Raw genomic sequence first — 22,176 nt, 5'->3', positions numbered from 1 at the left:
AAAGTCAGCCTTGCTTAGAAAGATCGTTTAAAAAACCCTCTGACTAAAAGACCTCTGTGGCAATAAAGCATCCAGACAGCAACTGTGATGCTGTTAGGAAGACTGTCACATAAATTTTAGTCTCTTTGCTGCTTCTCAGCAAGCCAAAACAGTATGCCGTAATCTACCACTTCTGGGATTATGATGACAGCTGCGTAATTTATTTTACTCTGGTTCCTGATTTTAGACTTACTGTATTTTTTTTGTGGTAAGCAGCTTTTGACTGCACCTTGGAGCAAAAGGGCAACGTAATAAGTCCTCATCATCAAAGCAAGCAAGGTCAAAACCAGAATGTGAATACAAATATTCAAGCTACTCTGGCCAAACTACTTACAGGAGCAAGCCCCGGGCACTCATACACTGTGAAGTCTCCATCTTCATTTTCCTCATCTGATGATACAGATTCTGGCAGTTTGGGCTCTTCTTTTTGCCTACAGGTGGAAAAATTCGCAGATGAAGGTGGGAAGCATGAGAACCTCCGATTTTCTTTGGTGATTCTGTAGTGGCATCACACACTGGGGGATCCAGCTGCATTATGTAGCTTAGCCCCCAACCTCTATAGAACTCAGGAACACAAACCTGTAGCATTCTGAAGCTCAGAGTAAAAAAATACTGCTTTACTGCATGAGATCACAGCCTACCTGGCCGTTGTTCTGTTTGCAGAAACAACCAGCCGAGCAGCTCACCAGAAGGCCATAAAGAGGGTGGCCATCCCATTGTGTGTGGCCTCCTGCCTCTGAGTACAGAGAACCTCATGGCCAATGCTGACCAGTTTACCACTCTTCAACTGATGTGTCTAATCCAGAGGTGTCCAATCTATGGCGCGGTAGATGTTCATGGACTACAATTCCCATCAGCCCCTGCCAGCATGGCCAATTGGAGCATCTGGAGCACCATAGGTTGAACACCTCTAGTCTAATCTGTTTAAAGAACCATGTAAAAGTTGCTGATAACCACCACATCTCACAACTAAGTAGCTATGCAACACATAAAGGAAAACAGAGCATCTGTCTCTGCAAATGTTATTTCCAAAAGGAACACAACAATTAAACACCCCCCCGCCCCCCATCATTGCTTAGATTTTAGTTGTATGGCATCTGCATATGGGGTGGAAGTCCTTTTGAAGAGCCTTTGTTGTTCGGTTTCTTGGTTGTTTTAATATCAGTTTTATTGTGGACCTGACTGAGATTTTTTAAATCGTGCTGCGTTCCTTGTGTTTTACTAACCATTGCTGAATTTTATGATGTAAGCCACCCTGATTCCCACCTGGTGGAGGAGAGTGGGATATAAGTACAATTAAATGACAATTATAATACTGATAACCATAGTGATAACGAAATGACTATAATTGCGCTATTTATAAGAAAGCAGCTAACCTTCCATAGCTGAAGGAGATCCAGAGGGCAGAGTGCTACAGACACCATAGTAAAAAGAAGTAAAACTGTGAGCTACTCACTTTTCCATGGAGAGCATTTGTTGCTTCTGGTGTTGGTAGTGGTACATTTGAGCACTCTGCGCCAATTTTTTGTCACCAGGCTGGGGGGAAAAACCCACAAAATGTATGCATGTTGTTGAATGATGGGAAACACTGTGTCATGTTGAAAGTCAAAGCAAGAATAGTTGCAAATCAAAGCAGGAATAGTTACAACTATATCCCAACCTTTCACTCGTACATTCACAAAACCTTAACCTGTACAAGAAGGGGGAGAGGGCTCAGAGATGCAGCACCTGTTTTACATCAACCACTTGCATCGCAAACTGAACTCAGATGTTGGAAAGTCTTATCTCTGCCAGAGAACCTGGACAGCCACTGCCAGTAAGAATAGATTATACTGACATAAGTCATTGGCAGTCCAATTCTACAGAAGACTGGTATATAGATAATCACCACCTGTTCTCAGAGGACCAAACCCCCTGTGTTTTTGCAGGAGATAAGGTTGTCTGTTCTAGATTGGGAAATACATGGAGATTTTGGAAATAGAGGCTGGGGAGGGGCCTCAGCAGGATACAACATCATAGAGTCCACCCTCCAAAGCAGCCATTCTTTCCCAGAGGAACTAATTTCTGGAGTCTGGAGATCAACTATAAAAGCAGGAGACCCTATGCTGAAAGTATTTGCTGCGACACCCAGAACAGTGACTCATGCAGACACACATCATGCTCCTCTTCCAAACACTGGTAATTCTTCTGCATTGGGAATGCATGAGGGCCAGATTACACCATACAGCGTTCAATGAGTTGGGTCCGGCTTCTCTGGATTCATTTCCCTTCCCCTACAGCCACAGAATAGTTGTGGGGAGTGATGTTTTTAAAAAAGCTTTCAAGGACATGGTTTAGCTTTGGACTGTGGTGTGATGGAGAAGGATCTCTTATCTTCCCCATGCCATTTTCTAGAGCTGAAATCCCAGAGAGGGGGTTGCCTCGTTTTGGAACTCAAATCTGGACACAACATGTTAAAATAATACCACGTAGCTTGGCCCTAATGACACAAGCAGAGTGTGATTGGGAGGAGGCAAAGTTAGAGGCGTGAATCCTGTAGAGATGTCCCAGTCAAGATGGATATCTGGCTACAGGGAACCTTAAAAATCTTTTTATTGCAGGACTCCAGAGTTCTCTCAAGGCAGTCACTTTGGGATTGTTAAGGGGAAAACAGCATTTCATTTTCAAACAGAGAAGCACATTAAGTTTAGCACTCAAACAGAAAAAATAAATTGTCGAAGGCTTTCATGGCCGGATTCAACTGGTTCTGGTGGGTTTTCCAGGCTGTGTGGCCGTGGTCTGGTGGATCTTGTTCCTAACATTTCGCCTGTATCTGTGGCTGGCATCTTCAGAGGTGTATCACAGAGGGAAGTCTGTTACACACTGTGATACACCTCTGAAGATGCCAGCCACAGATACAGGCAAAACATTAGGAACAAGATCCACCAGACCACGGCCACACAGCCCGGAAAACACACCAGAACCAGAAAAAATAAAGATGCATGAATAAAGATGCCATACCGAGATCTTATCATATGACGGAGGGCCTGGTAACTTGTGAGCTGGGTAGTCCACTTTCTGCGCAAGCTGTATTTCCTTTTGTAGCCTGAGAAGAAGAAAGTAAATAGGCAATCAAGAAGCCAAGAAATACTCTCCTGCCTGAGATTAGTGTCACCTTTAGCCCAGGATCCTGTTGCCAACAATGGGCATGGAGAGGCCTCCAGGAAGTCCTTCAACAGGGCAGGAAGCCAACTGCCTCTCCTGTTGCTTCTCTTTCACACACAGAAGCAAACTGCCTCCCATCATGGAAATCCCATTTTTGTGGTAGTGAGGCAGGGGAGGTGAGAGACAAATCCCTATAAAGTTACTTCTCTTTACAATGTTAATTTAAAAAAGGAGCGGGAGATGCAGGGTCAAGAGAAGAGCAGCTGGCTCTCAGCATCCATTTTATCATATGCAAACTAAAATTTAGAGAACCAGTGTGATGTAGTGGTTAAGAGAGGAGAAATCTAATCTGGAGAACTGGGTTTGATTTTATTCCCCACTGCTGTTCATGAAGCCCACTGGTGACCTTGGGCCAGTCACAGTTCTCTCAAAACTCTCTCTGCCCATGAGAAGTAGGCAATGGCAATCCACGTCTCGCCTTGAAAACCCCACGGGGATTGTTATAAGTTAGTTGTGACTCCACAGCACACACACACAAACTAGAATTTTAGAGGTTTCACCACAAGGCTATTGTGAGGGCCACCAAGATAGCAAGATCAATGTTAACACTCTTTTAAAACAAATACAGAGACTTTTGTTTTCCCATACCCAATCTAGTTGGCCTGAACACTTACTGATTTTTAGGCTGCTTTCTTATCTAAGGGCAGAGGGGCAGATATGTATAAACATGCTCTTGATGCAGAATATACATGTCTTTATCTATCTATCTATATGTATATAATGCAAGTTGGATCCTGTTTATTGGATGTTGTGTATCGTTTCCATGAACAGCAGTGTTTTCTTCCAGCACAAGGAAACTTTCCCTTCATGCAACATGACCCAACCCATAGCTGTTAATAAATAATCACACTTGGCCTTTATACACTGCTGTTAAGAGCATCCCAATGGGTTTTCCACCTGTTTTCAGAGCTGCCTTGGAAGGCTGGTCGGTGTTACTACCTACATGTTGCACACAGAGGGCTAAAAGGAGTCTATTTTTAAAGGCAACCTTAACAAGTCTGTGTTGGAGGAAGGATCAGAAGCAGGAGTTCTCTGGTTCATGGGTCATTCCTCACCTCAATGCTCCAGCAGCCTCAGTAAAGCCATAAATAAGCACCACGGGGACAGCAAGTGGTTAATTTCACTACCAAAAAACCAGATGTTTTCCAGTCACCTGAAAATCCGTAGAGATTCAGGATTTGGTGGGCCTCCTCAAGAAACATGTGGGAAGCTAGAACAGCCAAAGCAAAGAGCTCTAAAACTAAGGGACAGTCAATGGTGCTCTTTCCAGGATGAAGAACTGTCCGTATCTTGACACTGCCTTCTAGGCCCAAATCACTTCAATGCTTGGACCCGCACTATGACCAGCCCTGCTGAGGATTTCTGGAAAAGGTTCTGCAGGATGTCATAGCCACTGGGAATTGGAGGGGAAATGTCCCCTGGAAGCTTACCTGCACCAGCAAACAGCTGCTACAACTAGAGCAGAAATCCCTGCAATGGTGCACACTATTATCATACCTGTAGATGAAACATATACAAGAGAGAGGGAGAGAAAGAAGGAAAAAGCACATCAGTAGTGTGTTTTTAAAATGATCCAGGCAGACCATAATTAGGACTGGCCTGCATTCCAATTGAATTGTTCCTATTTATTTGAAATATTTCTGGCCTGTGTGCTAAACCAGAACAAGTTGCCAAATGGAAGCAGAATATGCTAAGAAAGCGAACAGTTCAATTTGTTTAATAGGTATGATTCAAATAATAGTATTCAGTTTTCCATTATGTGGACTCTATTATTTTGCATCAGATTTTTCCTAAAGTGCCATCTAACCTATCTCCTGAGTATCTGCATGCCCCAAGGAACCTTGGCAAAAGTAAGAAACAGTTCCACTGATTTTTAATGCATGCCTCTCTAATTCCGCGCTGCCGCATAAGGTTGCCAACTTTCAGGCGGTAATTGGAGATCTGCAACAGGGATCAGTTCCCATGGAGAAAATGGCCACTTGGAAGATGGACTCTAGGGCAGTGATAGCGAACGTTTTCGAGGCCGAGTGCCCAAACTGCAACCCAAAACCCACTTATTTATTGCAAAGTGCCAACACAGCAATTTAACCTGAATACTGAGGTTTAAGTTTAGAAAAAACGGTTGGCTCCGAGGTGTGCATTACACAGGAGTAAGCTTGGTGGTAGTCGGTGGCTTTGCTTTGAAGCAACCGTGCAACTCTTCCAATGGATAAATCACAACCCTAGGAGGGTTTACTCAGAAGCAAGCCCCATTGCCAGCAACCGCGCTTGCTCCCAGGTAAAGGATCACGCTTCAGTTCTTCGCATGAAAATCAGTGGGGTTTAACAGCGCTTAACAGGGTTACCTACACTTCTGCCCCAAAACTAGCTCTTAGGTTTAATGCTAATAATTGAGCCCAGCGGCCCAGGCCAGTCTAGATGTTGGGGGGGGGGGGCACTCTGTTTGCGCGTGCGCACAGAGAGGGCTCTGAGTGCCACCTCTGGCACCCGGCTGCGCTAAGATAGGTTCGCCACCAGTGTTCTATGGCATTGTAGTCCACTGAAGTCCCTCTCTTCCCTAAATCCTGCCCTTCTTTGGGTCTGCTCCTCAAGTACTTCCCAACCTAGAGCTGGCAACCCTAATGTCAATAGAATTTAAAAGGGAATGGACCACAGGATTCTGGTAATCTGTTATAAAGAGCAGCAAGCAACAGGAAGTCACAGAGAGAGGATAAAGAGCCTTCCTCATGGCCTCTAGAAACTCTTTCAGAGTCTCCATCATCCCAAGAAGATGCTGCAACAGAAGCAAGGTTTCCCCTCCACTCCCAACGGCCTCCAGTTTGGATCAGCCAGTTACATCAATCCCTTACCAAGGATAAGGGCATCATTTGAAGACATGCGCAAAGATTCCACAGGAGAGTTCTTCGCAGAAGAGGGAGGGTGAGACGTAGCCAGAAGTCTTGCCCGGCTCTTTTGTAAGGACTTGGCCATCACTGCACCAACTTTGGGATGCTCGCCTGCAGAAGTTGGGCTTTCTGTGGAAGACAAGTTACATCACCGAGGAGAGGGGGGAAATAGGAAAGTGTTAATTGGCAGAAAAATCTCCCCCGCCTTATGTTCTATGCACAAGCAGTTACAACCCAAACAACGAGAGGAGGCAAATATTAAGCTAAGGATCGGAAACGGTCCAGGGTACTGACACAATAGATGAGAGACCTTGCTGAAGCAAACCAGGCCTGTGTCTACCCAGTGCCAGGATGTCAGATTTCCTGGAAGTCTGGAAATGAGTTCTATGACAGCCAAAAGGAAGAATATTCCGTCTTGGGCAGTGTCTGGCTTACCTTCCTGACTGTGGTGCAAATGAGAAGCATCCTGTTTGGACAACGAATCAGCTAGGAAATCAATTTCTTCCTCTAGGTTGGGAAAAGAAGACCGTCCTAAAAAGGGGGGGAAATTCAAGCAAGGATTACCAATTTATATTCACACATCTTAAGCTTCAATCTACAGTGTACATTAATTAATCCTTCTTTTCAACATGTTTAGGAGAGAGAAAAGGTTCATACCATGCATATTAATTTATGTAACTTGCTGCCACAAGAGGGGGGTGATGACAATGCTTAGTCTCCTTTTGAAGCCATCTCAGCAGGCCCTTTCCGATGGCCAAAACAAAGTGGGGAGCAGCTGGGGTACACTCCTCTGTGTGGGCGGCCCCGGAGGTAATGTGGATCTGGGTTGTTTTTCACTTACCTTCCATCAACACGCAACTACGCAGCCAGGTACGCATGAACCCCCAGAGCCTTGCTGTCCCCAGAAATGCCTGTATGGCTCCACAGATGGGAGCCGGGAGTTGTTGTTTTTTAAGCGCAGCTGCATAATGCATCTCCTACCCGGCCATTCCCTCGGTCCCATGGCTGCGAGGCATGTTAAAACAAAAGAATTGCACAAATTGCAATTCTTTAAAAACCTGGGTTGGGGGGAAACGCAGTGCGGACTCGCATTAGGAGCAGGATCTGTGTGAAGCCCCCCCCCGGGTTTTATCCCGCCCTTAACCCACGTTTATTGGCCCATGTGGAAAGGGCCTCAGTTCATACAGGAATGGCCCATCAGTAGCCATTAGCATTGGTAGCTAACACCCCCCCACCCCCATGTTCAGAGGCAGCATCCCTCTGAAAGAGTTGCTGGAAACGGGGAGGGTCACTACCTTGATGTTCTACTTATGGTTTTTTGGATGTATCCTCATTGGCCACTAATGGAAACAGGATGGTGAATTCAGTAGACTTTGGTCTGACCCAGCGAGTCTCTTTTAAGGTTTTATTATGGTAGCTACTGGGAGCAACAGAAAAGCTGTGGCACTGGACCATGCGGCATGGAAAATTTCCCTCTATTCATTACGTTGTACTTGCTTGCCATGGCTGTGCAGAAGCAATAAAGTTATTGATTGGTTGTGCTTGCAAAAAGCGTACAAACAAATGACTTGTCATAAGGCAATCTGTGCCTAGATTGAAAATTATGAACCTCAACAGGAATACATAGTCAGCCCATTTTGTTGCACCTTCTCATTTCAATCTAGTCATATGCACTGACCCATTTAATGGCAATACCTCGGCACTGCCAAATTTCACAGAGAGCAAAAGCAACAGAGCTAGGAAATACCACCAAGAATAGCTTCTGCATCAGATGTTTTCTATTCAATGTGTGCTACTCAGCACAGAGCAGACCCTGAAGTCTGCAACATACCCCAATTTGTTCTCCCCTTGGTAGTGCTAAAAATATTACTCTTGCAGAAGACAGGTACTTTTCTGTGATACACCCCTGACCACATGGACAAGTGTTTTGCAAGCAACAAATGCAAACGTTATATGCTCATTGTTCTGAGATAACTCTAAGTACATGACCATCTGTATTTGCCCCGACGCTCATGTTGGAAAGAAGAAAGGAAATAAATGTTTGGATTGCACATGGCATAAGAGCAACTCATAAATAAATGTTCAGGTCATCCTTAGCAACTTGAAGATTATTACAAGGATTGCTTTCACAGTGACTTTTTTGTTTTCCACACATGGAAACCAGGAAGCATTAAAAGGGAACTTCCACATTTGGTCATACTCATTCCAGTTTATGGGCTTCCTCCATCAAACCAGATCAAAAAGAAATGCTCATTGATCTTGTTCAAGAAGGAGCTGGCAGGTAGCTGGGGGTGAATCATCCACCTGGAGGCTCTGCCCCCAACCATTCCAGGGATGGAGGTGGGGCTAACCTCAGTTTTCAGAATGGCATGGGCCAGCTTGCTGCTGGGTGACAGTCTCTTTTTTAAAAAGTTGTTTAAAGGACACTTTCCTTTCCCGGGTGCAGCCATGCTGCGAAAGGGATGGTTTCTAAGCTGAAAGGGGGAGTCCCCAGGATAGGTGCCTTCACACACTGTGCATTTGCTCACATGTGATGGAAGACATGGGAGAAGGGCCAAGAAATAAGAATGGGTACACAGACACCATGCTGCTGCCGCTGCCATACCAGCAGAGCATTTTTACACTGTACAGATGCACCTGTGGTCTCTCTTTTTCTTTTTTAAAGAAGGAAAACATAATGAGAAGTCCTTGAGTTTCTGTGAGCACTTGCCTAAGCATCTGTTTGAATGTACGACTCCATCTTTTGGAAAAGTTTGTTGCTACAGAAATCTCTCTCACACACACACACCCCGCCACCCCGTCTAATTTAGTTAGAAACACTGAATGGCTATTAGGAGACTTGCCTGAAGAGCTGAGCTACCTAGCAGGCAAATGACGGATTGCTGAGCTTTTTTGGGCCTTATGGAGATGGGATGAGGGAGAGAGATAAATGCAGTAGCCAAGCAATGCTGAACAGCGCCTGCTTCAAAATGGCAGAACTTCTTTCAGAACTCAGTTGTGGAGGGGAAAAAATACACTCGTGCCAAACCCAGGAAGAGAGTTTCGAAGACAGCTCCATTGCTCTGAAGATGTTTCATCTTGGTCTTAAATTCTTCTCACCCAGCCATAAATGTACATGTATTTAGGTTAACTTTTTTTGCATGAGAGGTGAATAAACTGGTGTTATTGCATCTATGGTTTGAAGGGGGTAAGTGGTTGGCTCAAGGCAGAGGTGTAGCAAGGGGGGGAAGCGCCTGATGCACTGGTGCATCCTCCACCCCGTCCCACCCTGGAACGCCCCTGCCCCCGCCCCTCCCTGCCCCGCCCTCGCCATACCCCCACAGGGGTGCGCCCCCGCCCCGCCCCCTTGGAGCTACACCTCTGGCTCCAGGCCAGCCTGATCAAGTCAGACCTCAGAAGCTAAGCAGGGTCAGACCTATTTAGTATGTGGATGGGCAACCTCCAAGAAACACCAGGATCGTGAAGTGGATGCAAGCAATGGTAAAATACCTTTGAATTTCTCTTGCCTTGGAAACCCTACAGGATTGCCATGTTAGCTGTGACTTGATGGTGTGTGCACACAATGAACACACATGGTTTTAAGAAAGGCTTAATGTGTACCCCTGTTCTCCCTTGGCAGCTCTTTTCAATGCCAGGGAGATCCATCAGAATATCTATATCCCAAGGTAATATAAGATCCAGGCCTTGTCCGCAAAAGTCCCCTAGAAGATTCCAGAACGTTTCCGATCTCCCCTTTTATCACAGTGCTTGTCTGGACTCATGTTTCATGTTTTCAAGGAGGCCTGGTGTTTTTGAAAACGTATTCATTGAAACAATGCTTCATTGATTCATCACTTCAATGATTTGTAGCTCAGTTTAATCGATGCTTTGTTGATTCAACCAAATGAGAAAAAAGCCCATTCAAAATGAAGAAAATAAAGAGGAAAGGAGGAAAGGAGTGAGGTCAGGGATGTAAAAAAATGACGCCAAGGAGGAAAGTTGGGCAATAGAACAGAGGCGTGGAAACTGGCAGCAAGGAAGATAAAACTTTTTAAATATGACCAAATTGTGAGAGCAGTCAGTTTTGAAACATTTCGGCGAAAAGAAATGCTGTAAAAGGGTTTTTAAAAACCATGGAGAAAAAGTGTTTTGGAAATGTTTCCAAAACCAAAGGTGGCGGGGGTGGTTGAATTGATATTTACGCTACCTAAGTGTTTAACTGAAACAAAAAATTAAGTATCAAAAAAGCCATAATCAATTATTATAACTTTAACTGTTTTAGTTATTCTATAAATATAAACAATTCTATAAGTAGAAACAATTCACTGAACAGTCCCGTCTTTGGCTTTCATCCCAGAACATCTAGGTCAGCCTAAAATTTCACTTTAAAAAAAATGAAATTAACAGGCAGCCAGGAGAAGGCCAGTAGGAGAAGTTTTGCCCTGTTACTGATCTGCCCTCAACTCCTGCAGGGCTAGAAGGACAGCTGTTCCTCTTTGGCCTGGCTTCCAACAGCACAAAAGTGGACTACAACTCCCAATTGGCCATGCTGGCAGGGGCTGATGGGAACTGTAGTCCATGAGCATCTGGAACGCCATAGGTTGGCCACCCCTGATCATACTTTCAAGACTGCTGATTCCACATAGGGATGATTCGCCATTGTGTGTTCATTGTTCCCCAAATGCAAAAGCATTTCCACTGGTAATGGAGGCTTGGTGTGGTAGATTCTTTGCACTACTCCTCCACTCACCATCTCCCCACTCCCATAACCAAGGGGCTTTATGCTGGCATTTTAAAAATCACTAATAGGCACTGTGGTGTGTTTATGCCGGCATCACAATGCAGCAGTCTGTCTCCCGCCCCCCAATGATGGTCTGTGCTATAAAACAGGCTTAATAAATCCTAAGATGGTCTTAATAGAGTGTGCTGTGATCTAACAGTTACAGTCTTTTATCTGCCTATTTTATTGCTCCATTATTGCCTTGTTTCCTTTTCATGTTTATGGTCCTATTTCAACCCCTAGATGTTCCTGTACCGTTTTTGTGCTCCCAATTTCCTTCTACCAGTAGATTCTTTTAGAGATATATTTATTGTTCTAGCATACTTTATCCTTTCTAATTGTATCTTAACTATCTCGTGCTAGTCTATGACTGTAATTAAGATTGATTGATATCTATTACTGATTTTTAAATACCAAACATCCTACTGGTGATAGGAGCAGGGATGGGGGAGGAAATGGCAGCAGATATAGAGGTCCAAAACCCCACATCTTCCCATACTGATGGTGACCAAACCCGCTTTGAGCCCAATCTTTCAGGGACTTTCTTTTGGGGGGGGGGGGGTGAGGAGAGAATCAATGAAGCAAGAGAAAAACCAGAAGACAGATTATACAATGACATGTGCAAGCAGAAATCCACTGCATTTTGGGGGAAACGCAGAGCAAAACCTCTGTGAGGAAGCAACCGAAAGGGGATGGTCTGTTCCATTAGACAGGCTATTGCCTGCTAGGTCTCAGAACGAAAGCACACCATCCAATTTTCTTTCGGGCACACAGATGTTCCTCGGCACGATTCTTCTAAAACCATGGTAAATATTTCATGACCCTGTCAACTCCCACAACATTTTATGAGGTAGAGCACAGAAACAATCTTCAATAATGCAACATACCCTGCGACGCAGAAAAGAGTCCAGACTCTCGTTCTCTCTCAGCGCTGCTCTTGGTTTTGCCCTCTTTGAGCTTTAGAGGTAAACTGACTACCGATTAATCCAGAATTTAATCAGTTTTAGCTCTTTGTGGCCCTTCCACTTCACCATAAGAGGCAGAAAAATTTAAAAACACAGCAGCCCCCACCACCATCCTAAAAAGAACCTTGGCAACAAATCTGAGCCAGATTTTAATTCCAGAAAATCATTTCAAGGTCAGTTGACCACTTGCAGGAAGTAATGAAATGAAGATGGTTATCTCTGAGCATGTGCAAAGGCATCACTCTCCTACTCAGCTGGATCTCTGGCAGATTTCAGGGCTAGCAGCTTTTTCTGTAGACATTTTTAACATTCTACTGAAGCACATGAACCTGCCTCAGAGGCAACATTTTGAAAGGAGGTCATGGCAGAGTATATGGCTCTTCCATGGCTCCTTCCTTCATGCTCACAGCAACCCTGTGAGGTAGGCTAGGCTGAAGGAGGAGATGAAAGGGGCATTAGAATCCAGACTCCCGTTTCAACTCAGACCACAGGGGCCCTGTGTCTCATTGGAAGAGTACTTGCTTTGTATGCAGAAGGTCCCAGTGTAGTCTAGTGGTTAAGAGCAAGTGGATTCTAATCTGGAAAACTGGGTTTGATTCCCCACTCCTGCACCTGAGTGGTAGAGGCTTATCTGGTGAATCAGATGTGTTTCCACACTCCTACATTCCTGCTGGGTGACCTTGGGCTAGTCACAGGTCTTTGGAACTCTCTCAGCCCCACCTGCCTCACAAGGTGTCTGTTGTGGGGAGAGGAAGGGAAAGGAGTTTATAAGCCACCTTGAGTCTCCTTACAGGACAGAAGGGTGGGGTATAAATCCAAACTCTTCTTCTTCTAAAGGACAATTAGTATTTTTCTTCCAAATTATGGTTTTATTTCCATGAACCAAGTAAAACTCCCATGTTGAGTCTTTTAATCTGGCGACTGCCATAATACATACTCTTAGGACCTGTCCTCTTTAAAGAGAAGTCTGTATGTTTCTTCCATCTTTAATTTTAATTTCTTTGTTGGCAGGGATGCGCAACTGAGGCCAAAGTGGAGCAAGCAACTGTTTATGTGAATGCACATGTATACGTCCTAGCCCAGTAAATATCTATGCTGTCTGACCATGATTCTGCAGACTCCCCCTGATATTGCAGACTCCTGATATTCTTCAGCCAGGCATTGAAGGACTTACAATCAACAACAACAACAAGATACGGTGTTAAAACCCAGCAGAAAAGATCAAAGCCGCTAGGTCCAGAGGCCTCACCAAACGAAACTGAAATGCAGTGATGTTTTAATAAACGATAAAGTGCAAAAAGTGCAAAGTGCAATAATGCAAATATCTCTATAGACCTTACACCAAAAGAAATCACTTTAAAGGTATGCAGCATCACAAAGTATGCATCAGAGGCTCCACTTAACAGGCGTCCTGCATCTGAAGTGTGCTTCTAAGCTGGATAGAGGGATTCTCTAGTTGATTCTGTACTAAATCCCCTAGATAATGGCTAGATTTGCAAGTGAATTGAAGGAAGACTTAATGAAAATGTAAATATACTGAGCTTTGTGTTCTTGCCCACTGTCCAGGAGATTTACCTTTTCCCAAATGACCATCTAATCAGGAGATTGGTTTCTTGCTGATTGTGGCCAACCACCTGGGAAATTCCTTTTTTCCAGATGACTGTTCAACTAGGAGAACGACTTCTTACCGATTAACTCTGCTTATAAGAGCACAGCTCTATAAGCTGCTGCTTGAATGAGGCTCATATGATTGGGCGGTTTGAACACCTTACTAAATAGACTGTGTGCTACTAATCAGTCAAATGTCGGACTCATGTTAAGTGCAGCTTTTGACGTACGCTTTTTGATGCTCACATCTTTAGACTGATTTCTTTAGATGCAGCGTCTATAGATATACTTGCATTATTGCACTTTTGTTACCTTTTTTGCATTTTATTATTTATTAAAACATTTATCACTGCATTTAAGTTGTTTTGTGAGAAATCTAGATACAGTGGCTTTGAACTTTTCTACTAGATTGAAGGACTTACTGCATCCAAAGCAAATGTCCAGCCACCAAGCTGTGGATATGGACAGATGTATCAAAATCTAGGAGCAGAGATAGGCCCAATATACTTCAGGGTATTGAAGACAGGAAAGGCGGAAAGCTATAGATAATCTTCTAGAATCACTGAAAAGCAGTTCAGATGCCAATCCCTTCACTGAGCTCTTATATAAGCAGTCCATCTGTCATTAAGAGTATCACTTTCTATAAAGGGACAATCGGAAACCCCAAAGCATATACTTCTTGCCGCATTCTTCCCCCCGAAATACCACATCACCAGCAAGAAAATAATGTCTGCTTTTAAAACAAGTAACAGTATCCAGATGTGTCGCATGCTGCAGGAATATTCACTAAATGTGTTATTTGCACTTTACAAAGACAACATAAAGGTTTTCATTCAATGCCATCTGTTCACCTCCAGAATGCTTTACTGCACTAGATTAGACTGAGCGGCACTGAAGTGTACTGAAGGAGGGTGGGGTTTTCTTTTAGCTGCTAACAGGTGATGACCTAATTTAATAAAAGAGCCACAGAGTTATTTAATTTTTAATTTTTTTCCGGTAAGCCTTTATTGGCACAGACAACAATACAGCACTCCACAGAGTACTGAAGAAGGGACTGCTGGCAGAGAAACCCCTGGAGTTGATGCTTTTCAGTAGAGGTACTGAAATTCAAAACAGTGACAGGCAGGTGTTACCAAGGGCAAAATTACACACAACACTGGTAATCCAGGAACTCCAGACCATGTTATTTGTCTCTGTGGGAAACCCTCAGGCTGCCCTAAATCATGGAAGGGGCCAGAGACCCGTCCAGTTCCTGCTGAGGCTAAATGCAGTCCTGGAGGGGAGCAGTTTTAATAGGGGAAATGAAGTAGGGGGATATTTAACCCTACAATTCCATGGCCCTGGTCCCTGCAACAGCTTTTGAGGGCCCACACACACACTAGAAAACAAAACTACAAATCATGTTCAGCTCCAAGAGGCATTCCAAAAATTTGGGACTTTTTTCTCCAGGCCTGCAACATTTTGATCACATCCACCCTGCCTACTGACATCACACATTTCAATACCTTTCTGATGCTACTGCAACATGCAGGAGGCACTCGCGCCATTTGCTGTATCCTTGCAATTATACTGTCAAACAGTGTAATATTCATGCGATATCTATCTTTTGCCCCGAGCGCAATTTCAGCGTGCGCCCATACTTGTGAGTGTTCATGCATTCACATGTGCATACACACACTTTTAGGGGGCCTGTCAGTCTGCGAAATGAAAGAAAAAACATCCAAGCCTAGGAGCATACAAAAAAAAATCTAAATTTAGAATCAGGCACAAAATTCCTGAAATGAATGTTTCCCTTGGAACCCAAACAAGTAAACACTAATGTGTTTCAGCCCTCCCCCCCGCCCCCCCCCCCCCGCAACCTACCCCTGGTTGCTTGTGCCTTTGAGATACATCTGCCGTCTCCATCTTCAACATACTGAGGGAAACAAGGTCCGCAGGTGTTGGATCCAGGAGGGCAGAATGCCCGCCTCTTCAGAGAGCAATCCAACTTCCGAGGACATGAGTCTGTCGGGAACAAGAAGAGAAGAACGCATTTGGATGGGTGTGCATATATATAACAGTCCAAATTCCAATGCTTTCTGCCTTACCCGTAGAGACAGAATTGACTTCAAATCAGCAGATCAAATGCCCACTATAGGTGCTTCACATGCCAATTATGCAATTATTATTCGGATGTAGAATCTTATCAGATCTCAGAAGCAAAAGGGCGTGGGTATTTGGATAGGACACTGCCCTATCCAAGACTCTGCAGAGGAAAGCAACGTTAACCACCTCCGTTTAATCACCCGCCTTGCAAACTGCAACTTGACAACACTTTATATATACCCACAATTATTATGTAGATAATCACAACCTTCTTTCTCCCCTTTGGGGATCCAAGGATGCTTACAGCATTGTTCCCTCCTCCATTTTTGTCCTCACAACAACTCTGTGAGGTAGGTTTGAGCATGAGACTGGCACAAAGTCACAAAGTGCACTTCAGTAGAGGCATGGGGAGTCACTGGGGGCCCAAGATCCCAATCCAGCACTCTAACCACTATCCTAGGCTTGGTCTCCAATCACAGTTCACTGGATTCATGATACAATGCTCCAGTAATAGAGGGACCAGATAGGAAGGAATGGAGCACATGCATCTGCCTCAGTCCCTATTTACCTTCTGAAGCCAACACAGTTTTCCCCACAGTTCTGAGCTTCTATGGTGTCTCCAAAATGCAGGCAGAAGCAGAGGCTCCAAGGGGACGGGGGCGCAAACCCCTGTGGGGATTTGGCAAGGGTGTTCTGGGGAGGGGTGGGGGCGGAGGATGCACCAGTGCACCGGGCTCTTTCCCCCTTTGCTACGCCTCTGATCAGAAGGGAGTAGTTACCCTGAGCAAGCATTCCTCCACATATCTCATGCCTTAAGAATTCCAATGGGAGGACTGAGCAAATCTTCACCACCGATTTTTATATTAAGTTGCATTTCTGTTGATGGTTTTGAGCCTTTGCTTCTTGCTTTTGGTACATAAGGTGGCTTTGGCACAGTATAAACAAGCTGTATGGCTGTTTATTGTCAAAGGCTTCCATGGTCGGAATCACTGGAGTGTTGTGGGGTTTCCGGGCTGTATGGCCATGTTCCGGTAGCATTTGCTCCTGATGTTTCGCCTGCATCTGTGGCTGGCATCTTCAGAGGATCATGGGAAAACCCACAACACTCTACTGTATGACTTTTCTACAAAATGTATATGTCCCAGGAACATCCTTTATATGCACAGGGCTGCTTTACCAATGCAGAAAGAAAACTGGAAAACGCATACATTTTGCAGAGGGAAAAGTCAGTGCAAGCAATCAAAACAATGCAAAAAACAAAGAACCATAGGACTGATTCAAACTGTGAAGCAAAATTGAAACTAGGATCTGTGGGAAGAGAAATGTAGAATCCTCCCTATGGTCCACCAAACTTGACTAGTTGTAAAGGTAAAGTTTCCCCTTCAGTCGTGTTCAACCCTGGGGTACCACTGCAAGCAGTGGTTTCATAGGCAAACCATTTTTGTGGGGTAGTTTGCCACTGCTTTCCCCAGCTATTCTTTACCCCCTAGCTATGTGCTAGGTACTCATTTACTGACCAAGGAATGAATGGATGGATGGATGGATGGATGAATGGATGGATGGATGGCTGAGTTGACTATGAGCCAGCTGCCAGGATATCAGACCCACAGGAGGCTCGAACTCCTGATTGTGTGAGTGGCAGTGCAAGCACTTAACCACTACGCCACACGGCTCCTTGACTAGTTATACTGAGAAGCAATTCAAAGGAAGCAGAGGCTCCTCCGGCTCCCCATCCTCCTCCTTTCCTGGAACTGTTTGCTTCTTGCCAGGTGGGGGGGCTCTTCCTCCTCCTTTCCACATTAGCTCTCATTAGACAAACAAGCTCAGTTTGATAATGCCTGGCCTACAGGCGGGCAGGATTTAACCTGATGAGCTTTGCTCATAATATTACTCCATATGCCACAGAGATGGGAGGAAAAGGGAGGGGCGAGCTCTTAAACGCTTTACGATAAGGATGTTGGGGAGCTGAAAGGGAGATTTTAAAGCGCTCTGTAACTTCCAGACCAAGATAACTTGCTTATCTAGAGAAATACAAGGAGACAGCTTAAACAAAGGCAACAGGCAACGGACTGTGGAGGGTGAGAGGTTTCTATTACGGTGACCTGCTCAGAAGTCGTGTGCATGCGGACAACTACACAGCAATGCCAGGTCCCCACACTGATACAGCCACCTTCTCTCCCAACACGATGGCACTTAAGAGCATGTCAAACCTCCACTGAGTCATCCCAGACATCTCATGGATTTCCATGGGCATACATGGAGCTATGCTACTTTTAAAACAAAATTATATGCTCGCAACCACCCTATAAGAGAGGCTAACAGTGAGATTCAAACCCCACTCTCCCCAGGCCTAGTCCAACAGCATCCATTGACATCCATTTAAAACAGCAGCTGTCTTGGCTTCTTCCCATAGACTCTTGAGAGCTGTACTTTACTGTTAAAGCAAGTCTGTGGTGGTTCAGTTTTCACACACTGGACAACTAGTGGAGTATAGAGGTTCAGCTATCTAAGCCATGAAGCTTGATGGGGCCAATCACTCCTCCGAGTCTAGCCATGAGGTTGCCAGAAGGAGTGTACAGTGGAGGAGACTGTGACAGATAGCTCAGTGATAACACGCTACCAACAGAAGGAGCCCTTGTTCAATGGACTGGCTGAGTTCAGATGTACAGAATACAAAAAAAAGGTGGGGCTGTAGCAATAAGTACAAAAAATATACAGAAAAAACCCCACTACACCCAGGCTACAGGCTACAAAGGGCAAACCAGCACTACATGTGACAAAAGTGCCCTGTACAACAACATACAATGCTAACATGTAATAGAAACAAGAAACATACAAGACAATAAACACATCTGCAAGCCAACCGGCAAGCACCAAAAAGTCCTGGAAAATAAGAGAACATGGCAAAATCCTGGTACATAAAGCCTCAAACCAGAATACACTACAGCGTTATCACATGCAGGTTGGAATCCAGTAAATCATAGGTAAGAGGATGGGAAATTCTGGACCTTATCTGTTGTGCTGCCAAACAGCTTCGTTAGTAATGTGTTAGAAGAAAGAGTTGGATTTATATCACCCAAAAGCGGCCATGAACAAACAAAAGCGGCCATGAACTCATCAATTTCTGCTCAGCAACAAATAAAATAATCCTCAATGGGAAATTTCAACAGGATTACCCAGGCAGCTTCACGCATATCTCACGCAAAGGAAGGAGCGTGATTGACTTTCACTATAATCGCCTTCACCCCAATTCTCCTTGATTCCATATTCTCCCTTCAGGTGATACACAGAACGGAAAGTGACCACTTACCACTGGAACTAATCATGACTCTTACCTCCCCAACAACAACTCATGCAAATCCTCAACCAAAGCCAATGTCTTCCATCCTGGCTCCTTGCACCAAATGGTCTTCTAGATGCAAACTGCGCCTTCTATGGATAATGCAGGGTTCGAAGGATTACTGTCAGAGTCCACTCAAAAAAATGTCTGACAACCTCCCACTCCTTAGAAGGAACCTCTCTGTCGGTGTATGAATCCCCTATCATCTTGGGATAAAGGCTACTCTTCCTAACAAAGTGCCATACTCCAGTCCGCATGGGACGCAAGAAAAACATCCAGGTAGTTTACTGAAGAGTGCTATCCAAATGAAAGCACACACCTTCAGGAGTCCCTTCTATCGTATTTTCCTAGAAAATGCGAGCCGCCAGATCGTATGCTGACCGAATCACCAACAATTCAAAACCCAGTTCCAGAAAAGCCCTGATTATAAAGAAGAGGCAATTGGTGCAAAAAAACTGGGCCGATCTGATTGCTACAATCAACGCCAAGAACACCAAACAATTTTGGAACCTTCGCTTCAAAGCGGGCAAAGCTCTTGCAACTCCTACCGCGATAACACCTCGGCCTCCTCTATCACCCCCCTTCAACATGGGTGGGAGCACTACAATAAAAATCTTCTCTGACCCAGATTCCAATCAACCCGATGTGGAGCTACTTGCTCTTGAAGACTCTGCCTTCCAAATGGCCTCGGAGTCACTACCATATCGAGGAGTATTCCGCCTTATTGAAAAAAACTCTAAAAACATGGAAAGGCCCCTGGTCCCGATGGCCTATTCCCTGAAATCTTTTACCAACTATGCGCGGAAACTGGAAAAAAACTCCTATATTGGAAGCGAGAAACTTTTCACATCATCAATGAGAATTGATAATAGCTGTGACCAAATTCACTCCCAAGATTGGACCAAAGCCACTGTTGTTCCAATTTTTAAGAAAGGAAATAATGATACACCTTCCAATTACAGGCCAATCAGCCTCCTATCTATCCCAGGGAAACTGTACACGGACAACGCCCGCGAGAAACTTCTGGAATGGGCCATTCCTGTACTTGGTCCTGAGCAAATCGGTTTCATCAAGGGCCACTCCACGTACGACCACTAAGCAGTACTGAGGCACCTCGCCGAGAAATATGGAAAAACCAAGAACTCTGGACTATATGCTGCGTTCCTCGACCTGAGGAGTGCCTTTGATTCAATCCCCAGGCAACTTCTTTGGAACAAACTAAGTGCTCTGGGGATAGAGAAGCGCTTACTTCTTCTCATCCAAAGACTTTACACTGCCACCACTTGCAGTATACATTACAATCCTACCGGCTCATGCACCCCCGAAATAATAAGGGTGTCAAGCAAGGTTGTGTCCTTGCCCCTCTTCTCTTCAACCTGTTTCTACAGGACCTTCCAAATTCCCTTCCAACCGCTCGAGCTCACCCTCCCATCCTTGGCAACGCCCCCTTGACCACCCTTCTATATGCCGATGACACGGTATTACTCTCGCGTACCAAGATAGGCCTGAAACGTCTACTCCACGCCTTCGCAGACTACTGCGAATGCAATCAACTTACAATAAACTATGAGAAGACTAAAATCGTGACATTCTCAAAAGCGTGGAAACCAGCAGCATGGTCTATCAGTGGGAACAGAATTGACCAAGTCAAATGTTTCAACTACTTGGGAATCCGTTTCCAATATAACTTGAATTGGACCAAGCAGTACAAACACATCTCCCTCTCCACCAATCAGTGCGCGGCAGCAATTAGGCGGTTCTTCTACTCCCAAGGGGGTCAATGCGTCCCAGCAGCAGTGAGAGCCTTTGAAGGCAAACTGATCCCAAAAACCTTGTATGGCGCTCCAATCTGGCTAAATCATAATCTAAAGCCTCTTGAGTCTATACAATCTAGCTTCTTTCGCAAACTACTTGGAATTTCGAACAGCGTGTCATCTCTCTCCTAATGTTCGGAATTAGGTCTAAATCTTCTCGAAACGCGTATATGGTTCTCCTCGCTTCGATACTGGCTGCGCCTCCATTTCCGACCAGGACAGCCTAACAAAGCGAATGCTTTCGGATTCCTACCTCTCCACTTGGAGTCTCCTGATCAAGGAAAAAATTAATTCGTTAGGCTTCACTTTAGACTTCTTCATAAACATGGATGAAGCGCAAATAGTCAAACTTTTGTCACTAAGGCTACTCGACATCGAAAATCAACTGCTATCTACTCAATACATGAAGGGCATTTTACCGGAGGGTTCCCACCCCCTTCCCTTCAGTAAAGGGCTACCAAGGTACTTTTACAATATATCTTCACCATATCTCTGACGTACCTTAATGCTAGCCCGACTGAACGCCCTACCTTCAGCAGTCCTGAGTGGCAGATTTCTCCAGATCCCATACCAACAAAGAACGTGTCCCTGCTCACAAAAAGCCATTGAAACAATCGAGCACATCCTCCTAGATTGCGAACTATATACTTCATCCAGAAGACAATATATAGACCCACACACTGAGAACTATGCCTACTCACCAGACAAGGTCAAATCCTTCTTTCTGCTTTGTGATCGGTCTCCTCAGAGATCCCTAGACGTTGCCAAATTCCTGGCGCTGGCCCAGCAGATTTGCCACAGATTTTAGTTTATTTATTTATTTATGGTTTTAACTGCAGGAAATGTCTGAACCTACTTATTTTAACTTGATTTTCCTCAACCTCCCTGTTGTATTTTAAACTTATGCCAATAAAAAGGTTGATGATGATGATGATGATATCACCCCTTTTCTCTCCTGTAAGAGACTCAAAGGGGCTTACAAACTCCTTTCCTTTCCCCCCCCCTCACAACAAACACCCTGTGAGGTAGGTGGGGCAGAGAGAGCTCCAAGGAACTGTGACTAGCCCAAGGTCACCCAGCTGGCATGTGTGGGAGTACACAGGCGAATCTGAATTCTCCGGATAAGCCTCCACAGCTCAGGCGGCAGAGCGGGGAATCAAACCCGGTTCCTCCAGATTAGAGTACACCTGCTCTTAACCATTACGCCACTGCTTCTTCAAGAGCTTGCCCATATAGGAAAAACAGAGTCAAGCCGATGGCAAATATAACGTAGCTTGTAACTATTCCCTGTATGTAAAGGCTAAGCACCAATGACGTCTTCTTGTAAACAAGAAGGAAAAGGAAAAAGGAAAACAGGAAAAAAGGAAAACTTGCAAAAGGAAAACTGGAATACAAACTATGCCAGGCATGCATCTAGGGGTGGGAATCTGACCGCCAGAGAAGAGACAGGAAACATTAGGAGAGTTCCTGGTGGGTG

The 22,176-nt window shown here is 44.7% G+C and overlaps 1 protein-coding gene across 1 annotated transcript in view; it reads right to left on the bottom strand.

The window, feature by feature from the left end:
• The window catches only part of NPDC1 (neural proliferation, differentiation and control 1), a 70,508-nt gene that overhangs the window by 6,301 nt on the left and 42,031 nt on the right, over positions 1-22,176 (bottom strand). The window contains exons 2-8 of the mRNA XM_048512916.1: positions 15,324-15,464; positions 6,564-6,659; positions 6,093-6,257; positions 4,674-4,740; positions 3,040-3,124; positions 1,496-1,575; positions 374-470 (exon numbers count right to left, since the gene is read on the bottom strand). Of these exons, the coding sequence (XP_048368873.1) occupies positions 374-470; positions 1,496-1,575; positions 3,040-3,124; positions 4,674-4,740; positions 6,093-6,257; positions 6,564-6,659; positions 15,324-15,464 (731 nt within the window). The remainder of the gene's footprint in view (positions 1-373; positions 471-1,495; positions 1,576-3,039; positions 3,125-4,673; positions 4,741-6,092; positions 6,258-6,563; positions 6,660-15,323; positions 15,465-22,176) is intronic.

This window comes from Sphaerodactylus townsendi, linkage group LG12, assembly GCF_021028975.2.
Source record: "Sphaerodactylus townsendi isolate TG3544 linkage group LG12, MPM_Stown_v2.3, whole genome shotgun sequence".
NCBI lineage: Eukaryota > Metazoa > Chordata > Lepidosauria > Squamata > Sphaerodactylidae > Sphaerodactylus > Sphaerodactylus townsendi.
This window is presented reverse-complemented; position numbering and strand designations above follow the sequence as displayed.